Source organism: Squalius cephalus, assembly GCF_949319135.1.
Source record: "Squalius cephalus genome assembly, chromosome: 21".
NCBI classification, from domain to species: Eukaryota; Metazoa; Chordata; class Actinopteri; order Cypriniformes; family Leuciscidae; genus Squalius; species Squalius cephalus.
In genome coordinates this window covers 18,872,148-18,884,634 of record NC_137142.1, presented here as the reverse complement: position 1 = coordinate 18,884,634, position 12,487 = coordinate 18,872,148, and the positions used below count along the sequence as shown (strand labels likewise).

Genomic DNA, 12,487 nt, shown 5'->3' with positions numbered 1-12,487 from the left:
AAAAAGACATGTGACCGTTCGTCAATAATCACGTGAATAGGGATGTTTACGTTTGCTTGTGTTTCTGTGAAGCCGGTGGTGTGAGAGCAGGGCACATGTACTGACGGACCCAGCGGCGTCTAAGAGCGAATGGCCGGCTTTCGGTCAGTGCAGAAGAGTAAAGAGACACTACACGGCGGAACATGGGGAAAAGCGGCGCAAACTACAGCGTGCAGACGGAGAGCGAGTATGAGCCCATCGGAGAGGAGAGCAGACCGCTGTTAGCCCAGGTAAAACACAGCCAGTCATTGCTCAGTTACAGAAATAAGAAGAAGAAGAACCAGAACACGAAGAACGAAAGGGCTGCATTTTCTGTCCCGCAGGAAAATGTATAAATAATGACTGACAATAACTATGATACTTCGGTTTACTGTTTTATTATATGCTTATGCATATAACAGTTAAACTAGCACATATAAACAATTTTGTATTATCATTATGTATGGAAGCCCATTTTCGCCACATGAGAATTATGATATAATAATTGGGAAATATTAGATTGTAAGTGAAATTATGGGACAAGTAATAATCATTAACTTTACATAAATCTCTACTTTTTGTCGCATTGTGGCCTATCTCAAAATGTCATCTTTTTATATCATAGTTATTATATAGAATCTCACATTTTATGTAAAATTGACTTTTTATCCCATAATTGTAATAATTTCTAATAATTGACTTTTAGTCTCGTACTTGTGACTTATTATCTTATCATAATTGTGACATCATAATGTAGACTTAATAATTATATGATTTACCAAAGCATGATTTTTTTAAACTTAGGCCTATGTGGTGGGAAATGGGCTTCCATATGTATGTTTTATTATGTATTTATTATTTATTATGTTATTTGATTTTTAGATATTAGTGGACATAATAATATATTTAAAAGAATTGAGGTTGTCCCCATGTTGTCAACCCTGTTACCATCATTTATTCTGTTTCTTATTAAAATGGCGTAAAAATTCTTAGTATTAGCTGCTTCCTAAAATTTTAAACTGCACATTAAGATGACAATTTTTAGCACTTAAAGCATTCTTTGTCTGATAGAATTGTTTAAAATGAAGACTCTTTTTGATGGGTCAATATTAATTTTGATAATAATAAGCTTCATTTTTTTTAGCACAGTATAAAATGTACAAAGTGCTTTGCAGTGCCATAAATGAATACAATTTATATGACATGTCAAAGAAAATAAATGTGCATTATTAAAGTAAATCCAGTCTAGTCTAGTCTAGTTTTATAAAGCTGTGCTGGAAATGGATCAAGTATGTGTATTTCACATCATGTCATCTTTCACATTCTAGTCATTTTCACATCACATGCTGATCTTATGCAATTTTATTGTCTTTGCTTGCAAAGATTTCGCTTCCCTTTGTGCTTTCAGAAATGCAGTGTGTAAGCAGACAGTAATGACATTCATTGTGCATGCTTTGTCTCTTGCCTAAAGTCTAGGATTAAATTAGCCTCAGTTTATTCCAGTGTGAGCTGCGCTGTCATGTTTAATTTCTGATGCATTTATCTTCCTCACAGGATGTTCAGGTTAGAGGTGCGTCCTTCATGTCCTCTGCCTTTAATATGATGAATGCTATCATGGGGAGTGGCATCCTGGGTCTCTCGTATGCCATGGCCAATACGGGCATTATCGGATTTAGGTAAACGCAACGCACAGTGTTCCAGATTCAATACAAGTTCAGCTTTGTTGACAACATTTGTAGTATAATGTTGCTTACCACAGAAAATATGATGCATGTATCCCTTTTTTTTTAAGCAAAAAGTGCAGTTACAGTAAGGCACGTACAATGAGCAATCCTTTGAGCTTGAAGATCAGGTGTTTTTTCAACTCTGCATGTGTTCTTCACAGTATTCTGTTGCTCGTGGTCTCCAGTTTGGCTGTTTATTCTATCCATCTCCTGCTGCTCCTCTGTGACAAGACAGGTAATATCAACTCTCACTTTTGACCTCTTCTTTACCCTACTCACTCCTGTTTACCTTACATAATCTGTGACTATAACTCCTCACAAGCTGTACATCAGGTCAAAAATCTGAAATGATCTTTCACGATTGTACATTGTAACCGATCACTATTGCATATGTTTATGTATGTTAGGCATCAACTCTTATGAAGCACTTGGAGAGAAAGCCTTCAACAGACCTGGCAAGGTTGGTTAATATCACAGATCTAATACCTAGCTCTATTTATTTGATTTTGTCTTTGTCTGAAGATTTCCTGCTTTTAATTTCGAATAATGCACTGCAATGTTTCATTTTGTTATATGAATAAATAACTCATCATTCTCATTATCCAAGAACTCATCATAACTAAATTCACTATAAATGTGAAATATGCCTTGTTACTCCTGTAAAATATGTTTTACATGTTTTGTGCAGATTCTGGTGGCTTGTACTATTCTCATTCAGAACATTGGAGGTGAGCTTTTCACTTTCACTTTTTATTTAGATGGTTAAATTATATTACTTAATATTACCCCAGAGGCAGAGAGTCTCCTGTCTCTTTCTCTTTTGCTCTCTCTCTCTCAGTTTGAACACGTTTTATTGGGAGGATATGACTTTAATTTATGTATTGCCAAAGAAGTTAGCATAGCAGGTTAACCTCTGAACAACAGCTATACTAAATAATGGTGTAAAGTCAATATGGAAATTAAAACTGTTTCTTCTCTTTCTTTCTGTCTTTCACTCCACACTACTCACTGTGAACTGTAGTGAGTATTCTGTGTGTTATGTGGTGTTTAGTAGCAGTAAAACAGACTATGTCTTATTAATCTACCATAATGACTTAACAGTCATTTCATCTCACTTTTACATTGTCTTTAGAATGGCAGCAAGTGTCTGATTGTGTGAGAAAAATGTTTGGCTGCAGTCAGGTTTATTCTCTGTGTGTATATATGACCATGTGATATGAATTTGTGGCTGTTAGTGTTAGTTCAGAGTATGTTGACCTCAGCACTGTGCTGGGTTTTAAAAAGGCTGTGTCTGTCTGTGGAATGGTTTGGCTTTTCTGAGTGGATTTGTGCGCGTGCGTGAGATTGCTTTATGAGCTGTTATAGTGCATGTAGGAGGAGTTGTATAACATGTATTTATAATGTCCTTCTCTTTCTTTAGCCATGTCCAGCTACTTGTTCATCTTGAAGTCTGAAATGCCTGCAGCCATCACCGGGTTCATGAGCACAGAGAGTTCTGGGTAAATAAATATATGCTGGCCTTACCACACCCTTCTAATAATGTGCAATGCAAGTTTCCAGTATGAATAATTTTTTTTCTGTTCTCACTGAAATTGAAATGCTTATTGAAGAAACTATATTTGCTAATCAGATCATACTAAATGTTTAAAATGAGCATAACAAAAAGTAGAAACCAAACAACCAAAGAAATGTCTTGTTAACAGTGTCATTTTGGAGAGAAACTCAGATTAAAATGAAAGAAAAGTATCTAATAAAGATACTTTTATTAGGCAAGGACACAATACATTTTTATTTCACAATACATGGATTAAAAGTGACAGTAAAAACTTTTATAATGTTACAAAAGGTTTCTGTTTCAAATAAATGCTGTTTTTTGAACTATCCTAAAAAGATAAATGTATCATGGTTTGGTTTCCACTAAAATATTAAGAAGCACCCTGAACTTTTGAATGGTATCGTATATGGTTTATCAGAACAAATATGATTTACATCTGAATTCAGTGTGCTAGAATTCATACTAAAACAGAATCTGGCTGAATCCACAGAAAAATCCACGGGGAGAGACAAAATAGAAACACGATTCAGGAAAAGAGATAGAAAAGGACACTTTCACAAGGGATCATTCACTCACTGGCAGATAAACACTCTTTCTCTCGATCTTCTGCCTTTAAGCAAGTTTCCAAAAGAGAAAGTATTCCTGAGTAAGAATGTAACGGTCATTATTTTATTAGCCGCTGTTCTGAGCTGTGGTTTGACTGTGCCCCGTCCCCACACAGCTGGTTTGCATTACAGGTCCGTTCACGTAAATCTCGCACATATGTTCTGCCCAATGAGAGTCGTGCCTGCCCAAGATTCCCTTCACCAGCACAATTACTGTGACCAGACCCAGACACACACAAACATTACTACTCTCTCTCTGGGAGGAGCAAAAATCACAACCCGGCCACAGTATACACACTTGAAACTGTAGTCATTTACTGTAAAATAACATTATTCTTTCAGTGGAGTAATTTATCTTCATTTCTGCGAGCGGATCAGCTGGGCTGTCTAGTACCTCCCTGTTTTTAAGAGAGAACCACAGGAGATCTCTCATAAACACCAACCTGTTAAAGATTCAGTCTCTCAGTTCTCAATCATCATTTTTTGTTTAATATTGGCAAAGCATCAATACACATACTTTTCCTTATTTTTTTCCATATTTCTGTGGAAACCTTGATATGTTGTTAAACCTTGATATGTCAGGATTATCTATCCACCTATCATCTATCGTATTTAGTAAGGATGTATTAAATTGATCAAAAGTGGCAAAAGATGTTAGGAAAATTTCTATTTCAGATAAATGCTGTTCTATGAACTTGTAAAAATAGCAGCACAGCTTTTTTTAACTGTGACAATAACAATAAGAGTAGGAATATAAGAGGAAATGTTTCTTGCACAGCAAATATTAGAATTATTTGTAAAGAATTATGTCATTTTCCAATATTACTGTTTTACTGTATTTTTGTTTAAATAAATGAGCATAAGAGACTTCTTAATAAAATGAGACAAATATTCCCGACCCCAAAATCTTTAAATGTGTGTGCATCATCTTCACTTTGTGTCATTTTGTCATGCATTTCTTTTCTGTTCTCCATAGAGAGTGGTTTGAGAATGGTGTTGTCCTACTGATTTTAGTCACTGTAATTGTAGTGTTGCCATTGGCTCTACTTCCAAAGATTGGTGAGTATCATCAGGGTTTGTTTTTCTCAATATTGTTTATGTGTGAGAGAGAATGCATATCTTTGGTTTTGTCTTCTCCTCAGGTTTCCTGGGATACACCAGCAGTCTTGCATTCATCTTCATGTTGTTCTTTACTGTAGTGGTGAGTTGAGTCTCTCTATTTATCTGTCTCTCTCTATCTTTCCCATGTTGATGTTTTCATCTCTCTCACAGGTGGTGGTGAAAAAATGGTCCATTCCCTGTCCGCTACCATTGAACTCCACTATGAGCCTGGTAAAGAACCACACACACACAGACACACACTTGCCTAATACACCCCAAATTAATACCCAAAAAACAATAATAGACTTCAGTACGACCCATCTAAAACCTTTTCATTACAACAGACAGGCTAAAGTATGGAAACCCATTTCTGCCACACAAAGTCAAAATTATGATACAAGTCATACTAAATATTTCTGAGATAAAAAGTATATTGACATAAAAGTTGAAATTTACATACTTTAACTTATTCAATTTTGAGACCAGACATATACTAATTCATAATTATTAGATTAAAAGGTCATGACTGAGATTAAGAAGTCAAAATCTTGACAAGTTAAAATTATGAAAGTCATAATTTTGACTTTCTCATAATTTGGAATTTCTTTTACTTATAATTGAGATTTATCACAATTTTGACTTTCATCTCATAAATATGTCTTGTTGTGCCACAATTTTGAGTTTTTATGTCATAAAAAAAGCATGCTTTGGTAAAAAAAAAAAATTCTTATGTAGCGTATATGGGCTTCCTTACTAAAGACGTTTTTTAACTCTCAGATATTTTGTGGAGTACGTTTGGATCCAACCCTTCAGAAACTGGAAGTAGCGTTGTTTTAATAAGGGATGTGACCTTTGACCCTCTTGAGCCCGAGGTCAAACCTTTACTTCCTGATATTCAGTTACAAATACTGTAATCTAAATATCAGAAAGTAGTTTTTCATTCTTTTCCTGTCCTGATTTCATTCTAATCTTCATATTCACATCAACCTCACATTTTGTTTTTCTATCCGCAGAGCTTAAATACCTCCGAGTGCACCCCACAACTGTTTGCGATCTCTAGTAAGGTAAGTGTGTGTGTGTCTGTGTTTTCCTGAGAAAGGAGAGCTATGTTTTGATTTAAAGACCGCCTTGCAGGACTATTAGAAACCCAAATATTAGTTGTAATATTATAGCATAACCGCACACACATCAGGAGGGTGAGAAATGACTGTGTGTGTGTGTGCGCATTGCAGAGTGCTTATGCTGTCCCAACAATGGCTTTCTCCTTCCTGTGCCATACGGCGGTTTTACCCATTTACTGCGAGTTACACAGGTCAGTTCACTCAGTTCTTTCTGAGCCTCTGCCACATATATATATATAATCTGTTGTTGCCTTATGGTGTGAATATGTGTGTTTTTCAGACCCACAAAACGGAGAATGCAGAATGTGACAAATGTCAGCATCTCTCTTAGTTTCGTGGTCTATCTGATCTCTGCTCTTTTTGGATACCTCACCTTCTATTGTAAGAACATTGCTCAAGCTGCACAACAAGATCCTCAAAGTGTTTGTTTTGTGTGTTAATAATGCTGTTGGAGATCGACCTTCATCCCTCTACTGTATTCCACAATGCAACGCTTGACGTGACATTTTAGTGTCACAAAAGAGCTGGAAGTAATGTCAGACCCTGACCGTTATTTTAAATCCAACCGATGTGAAATTACCATTTTTATTTTGGAGATGATAACTAGACTTACTGAATGGAGTTTCTTAAAATAAATTTTAATTACCAAAAATTTACAATATGAGCAAACCATCAGTAATTACACTGGTTTAAGTTTAACAAACCTAAACTACACATCATTTTGAATCATAGTCAAGTGTCATTTGCTCATGAATCAGACTGCCCTGGTTGTACTGTATGTTTTTTGATTCACTAAAAAGAACAGGTTCATAAGAGTTATTTGTACATTGATAGTACTTCACTGTGTGTGTTTGCTTTTGTGTGCATACAGTTAAGACAACTTGATAGAATGAACCATCTATAAACCATCTTTCTTTTTATTTCACATTCAATTCATACTGCAAATGCACATTAACAACTGTAGTAAACATGATCCCTTTGCAGTGAGGCTGAAGATTCAGGCGCACCGCTATTGAAACACTAATATTTGAAAAGTTGTTTTACGGTTTCACAAAGTATCTTTAAAAATGTGATGAGAGCCAGTGTATATTAATTTAGTATTCCAATATGAATAAAGATAAATTGATTGATCTGATCTAACATTCTTTATCCGCAGCACATGTGGAATCAGAGCTGTTGCTAGGATACGACGCCTACCTACCGCGGGATGTTTTGGTGATGTCAGTGCGTCTCGCGATTCTATTGGCCGTTCTGCTCACTGTGCCGCTCATTCACTTCCCAGTAAGTCAAACACCAGACTGTGAACTATTCAAAGAAGAAATTCAGAAAACAAATCCTTCCTTTCTTTCTCTCAGGCACGTAAAGCGTTGTTGATGTTATGCAAGAGAGAGAGGGAGTTCTCCTGGCTCTCTCATTCACTTTCCTGTATTTTCATCCTCACTCTTGTGCTGCTGCTTGCTATTTTCGTCCCTGACATCAGGAATGTCTTTGGTGTGGTCGGTGAGTGTTTGTCCATACGCTCTGTATGTGCTTGACTGTTAAATTTACTGCTCAACAGTTAAACAGGTATGTTTGTATTGTGTGCGTGTGTGTCTGCATACCTTTTCATGTGTGATTCCAGGTTCTACGACCTCCACATGTTTGCTGTTTGTGTATCCGGGAATGTTTTATTTGAGAATCAGCTCTGAGCCAATCAGATCTCTCAATTCAGCAGGGGTATCTAAAGTCTTGCATACATTCAGTACTACATGCATTGCTTTGCACTAGACTGTTAGTTCTGAGGGAATTTTACCCATTTGTTATACTCTACTGTTAAAAAGTTTGGAGTAAGAAGCCTCTTATGCTTACCATGGCTGCATTTATTTGATCAAAAATATATATAATATTACTACAATTTTAAATAACTGCTCTTTGCTTTAATATCTTTTAATATGTCTGTGCCGTTGTTTTGTCTCAAGATGCAGACCAGTAATGTTATTTTCTAAGGCACGTTTAGAAAAGCCACTTAAATGCCCTAAAAGTCCTAATCCTGGCTTAATCTAAAGCCCTGGCTGTGAGACCAGACCTTAATTTTTTTGTGAAAACAATGATGCAGTTTATTTCAGGATTCGTTGATGAATAGAAAGTTCAAAAGAACAGCATTTATTTGAAATGGAAATCTTTTGTAACATTATAAAAAAATCCAAATGACCCCAAACTTTTGAGCGGTAGTGTACATTATGTCTGACTTTACATGTTTTTGTAACGTAAAGTTTGTTTTTTACACTTGATATGTTGATTATTATGTCGCTTTCTTTAGTGTTCTTTCCATAAGCATCTTTTCCACCTTTCCTCTTTTCTAGGCAGTTTTTCTGTTGGTCATTGGCCTGGTTGTGGGTGTGCTGAGCCTGTGTGTCATCATTGTCTCCTGGGTTCAAGGTCCTTGACCTTTAACTTCATCATTGTGGGACACGTTGCACTGTATGAGTCGTGAGCTCAACACATCCTGGTTGTCTCGCCTTGAAGAAGAACCTTATTTTACAGGTTATACACTAGTCAGACTCTGTTTACTGGACCAAATGCTGCTTCAAGAAGGGAATCCTAATGAGATGAGATACTCCTAATGTTCTCATAATCCTGTAATGTCACTTGAATACTGAACAGAGGCACAATCAAACCCACAATATCCAGCAAAGCAATGAAATGCATAGCAATCTATTCTGAATGTCTGAACGACACCCGAGTTTGACAATCTTTGAATCAGACGGTTGCCGTCTGTGAAAAGACAGATGAAACCAATGAATGAAGCAGCTTTTTCCAATAACCAAATATCTGCATAAATCTAATATCCACATTCAATGAATTGGAAAATTGTTCTGATCGTGCCTGTCTGGAAAGAAAAACTGATTTATTCACTGTCTTTATATGGATTAGATTTTTGAAGATTTTTCAGACCTTTCAGGATATTTCTTCACCAACACACTATCCAAAGATTTTTTGTGATGATTGAAGTTTAGAAAGTTTTTTTTCTTGCCATTTTAAATACAAATAATACATTGAAAATATATATTTTTTGTTTGTTTGTTTGTTTGTTTTACCATTGAAACACTGTTAAATGTCCAAAAGGACAATTTGTATGTATTTTTATGTGAAATTAAATAAATAAAGGGAAATACGAATTAAAACTTGTTTCTCACTGGCTTGTGTACTGTGGCATCTGGAATGGAGTCTGTGATCCATGTTTAGTCTAAGAGATCCAAGCATTACTGTGTGTTTTTGCTGGTTTGCATGTGAGAAAGATTGATAGACAGGCTGATTTTTCTTCATTGATTTGGACAGAGGGTTCTCTGTATGTCAGATAATGGAAAACAAATGCTCTGTGTGTGTGTGTGTGTGTGTGTAGTCTGTGGCCTTTGCTCTCTCCTGCTGTTTCTAATATGCTGCATTAGCTTGAGGGACCGCCCAAAGTAAGCCTGTCTGTAACACATTCACAGACATGCAATCTTGCATAGGCTTACATCGAGAAATGTGGCAGTTGTGTTATTCCTGAAGTGTGAATAATAAAGCATTGTTCAGCTCAGGATGGCCGTAAGATTTCAGCTGCAGGTGAGGGATGTGGTCAGTGATAAGAGAACTGCTTTGTGTGACATGGTTACTTGAGTGACATCACCAAAAGCGCATGATGAAACCATGGTGTAGTGAGATATAATGGAGATGAGGTGTTTTATGGTTTGCAGAGGATTGGTGTTCAGGTGAATCTCACAAAAAAAAAAAAAACACCATGTTTAACAAAAGAAAAATATTTGGCAAAAAAGTATATTTTTTTTTTTTTATTGCAATATTTTGTGTGTGTTTATGCATTTTTTTTAAATCATTAGCAATGCATATAGACAGTTTAGCTTTCTCATTGCAGTCATTTTATAGCATTACATCAAAAATGTATTGGAAAAAAAAATCTAAATACAACAAACATAATGGGTCATTACTTACATTTATATTTACTTGTATTCTTTTTTATTTTATAACTACATAATTTTGATAAGAAATGTCACAATACCTCTTTGTTTCTTCTGTTTTTTGGGGGGTGAACTGTTTGAAAGGTTTTGTGATTCACCCTTTAACTTTAGATGTGAGTGTCTGTGAGTCAGTAAATACATGAGTAAGACATTTTAAAAATCATGTGTGGGCCTTTTGAGGAAACGTGTAAAGAAAAAAAAAAAAGCCTTTAAAACAGCATTTCATGCTAACTTTCAAAGAGTGGAAAATGAGATCCACGGCTCTTGGGTATCAGGCAGGAGTTATGTCTCTTTTCAGCCTGAATTTAGTCCTGCAGATTGCTCTACCTTTAAACCGCAATCCATATTCACACACCAGCAGAAACATCTGCTGACTGTTAACCGCTGCCTACAGAAGGTGATTTTCCTATATGACTGTCTGATTTCTTTTCATGCTGATTGGTCCTTTCATGCTGACATCTGCTTTTTCCCTGGACTTTTTCATCTCTGTTCTTCTCGTTCCTCCTGAATTGATTTTCATGCTCTATCAGTAACCGTGCTCCCTGTGTCACAGGCATTCAGTAAATCATTCTGAAGACTCTGTTAGGAAGAAACAAACACCCAATCACACACTAACTTACCTCTATTGTGACTCTTATGTGTTCTCTAAGACTCTTCTTCTCTTTTTCGCTCTCTCTGCCTTCTAAAACCTCTAATTCTGCTTCTGACGCCTGGTCTGAGCTGAGACCATATCACATCTGGAGTTCATTTTAACCCCCCCCCCCCCCCCCCCCACACACACACACACACACACACTGCCCTGAGTCACACACTTTCTCCTCTGCTTTAAAACACTTCGGTTCTGTCCTCTCTGCTCTCTCTCCCTGTCACTCTTTTTTAACTTGTCTCCCTGAACACTCACTCCATCATTCACTCTCTCTTTCTTTCTCTGATTTTTGTTTTTCTTCTTTTTACGCCACAGCTGTTGCCATTCCCAAACACTGAGTAATAATACCAGCCAGTAAACGCACACTCACACACACTTTGGCCTTTCACCCATAAATACCTCATCCACATCTCTACGAGTCGCACGGCCTAACATGGAGTAGCAACAGTTCAATAAATGTAAGCGAAACAGTGTGTGTGTGTAAATGACAGATTTGGGAACTATTTCAAACTCCTGCTATGTGTGAGATTGTACTGTATATGGGTGTTGAATGGGAGTTTGTACATGTGTACATGTGTTTGGTCAGGTATGGTTTATGTCTATAACAGAGCTTCAGTGAACAAGTAGGCATGCGTGAACTGGGGCTTGTTGTGGGATGCAGTCACATCTTAGTAACTATCAATTGTTTTTTGTTGTCAAGTGTGTCCTCTAAACTAAAATGTCATCATGATATATTTTTGCTATATCTCAAAACAATAAAATCACTCTAACATACAAGAGACTACTTGTAGGCCTACATAAATCTTTTTTTCGGGGGAAGGTGTTTGTTTTACATTTATGTCTTTAAAATGTCATAATATTATGCAATTTATACTTTTAATGTCACAGTTTCATGAATTGTTTTTTGTTGCTTAATACACTGTAAAAAAATATTTTTGTGATTTGTTATCACAACATTTTTTCTTTTGTCAAATAGATAATTCATGTGGGCGAGATGACATAACATTTTGAGTTTCTGTTGATTAAACCAATCTCCTTCGTTGTATTAACTCAATTTCTTTTATTTCAATGAACTCAAAATTTTTAAAGCAACCAGGTTACTTACTTTTTTCAAGTTAAACCAACAAATATTTTTCTACAGTGTATGGGTCAATGACGTGACGGGTCTTTTTTTTTTTTTGTCCAAAGGCCTTAATAATAATAAAAAAACAAATATATAACATCCAAAGTATGTAAGGTAGTACAACTTGATCTCTTTTATTGAATCCAAAAGGTTTTAATTATATTTTACTACATATAAAGGTATTTTAAAGATTTTGAAGTGTCAAAAGGTCATTCGGTAAAACCGATATAGTAAATATTTAAATGGAATAATATTGTTTTTAATAACTAAAGGAACTACAATAATACAAATATAAAGCAGATAAGGCTCTTTTTTTTTACATTTCCCCTTTTCTCCTTTCCCTGTGCAATGTTTTACTTGAATATGTTGGAGTGTTTAGAGTACTCCAATAAATGATTACATTTATGAGATCAGTGATAATTTTTTTAAATATTTCTTCTGTGGTACACACTATATAATATCTCAACATCAATGTCAAATCAGTTTTTAACTTTCAAATCAGTGGTTAAACCGAATGACTTTTTTGGTGACATTTTTTCCATCTTGTAAAAAATGACAAAAAACAGTGTTAATTGATTGTACAAACCACAAAATCTTAT

At 35.7% G+C, this 12,487-nt stretch overlaps 1 protein-coding gene across 2 annotated transcripts; it reads left to right on the top strand.

Annotated features, from left to right (window-relative positions):
* Positions 1 to 26: 26 nt before the first annotated feature.
* Positions 27 to 9,285, top strand: slc38a6 (solute carrier family 38 member 6). Of its 2 annotated transcripts, XM_079856397.1 has the most exons (16): positions 27 to 269; positions 1,573 to 1,694; positions 1,904 to 1,977; positions 2,150 to 2,202; positions 2,431 to 2,470; positions 3,163 to 3,241; positions 4,879 to 4,961; positions 5,045 to 5,103; positions 5,175 to 5,234; positions 6,017 to 6,067; positions 6,236 to 6,315; positions 6,405 to 6,505; positions 7,281 to 7,405; positions 7,480 to 7,624; positions 7,746 to 7,840; positions 8,467 to 9,285. In XM_079856397.1, exons 1-16 carry the CDS (start codon positions 183 to 185, stop codon positions 8,548 to 8,550), a joined length of 1,338 nt encoding a protein of 445 aa, XP_079712523.1. In that variant the 5' UTR covers positions 27 to 182; the 3' UTR covers positions 8,551 to 9,285. The 2 variants fall into 2 exon arrangements, with proteins under 2 accessions (XP_079712523.1, XP_079712524.1); XM_079856398.1 differs by lacking the exons at positions 7,480 to 7,624; positions 7,746 to 7,840.
* Positions 9,286 to 12,487: the final 3,202 nt, after the last annotated feature.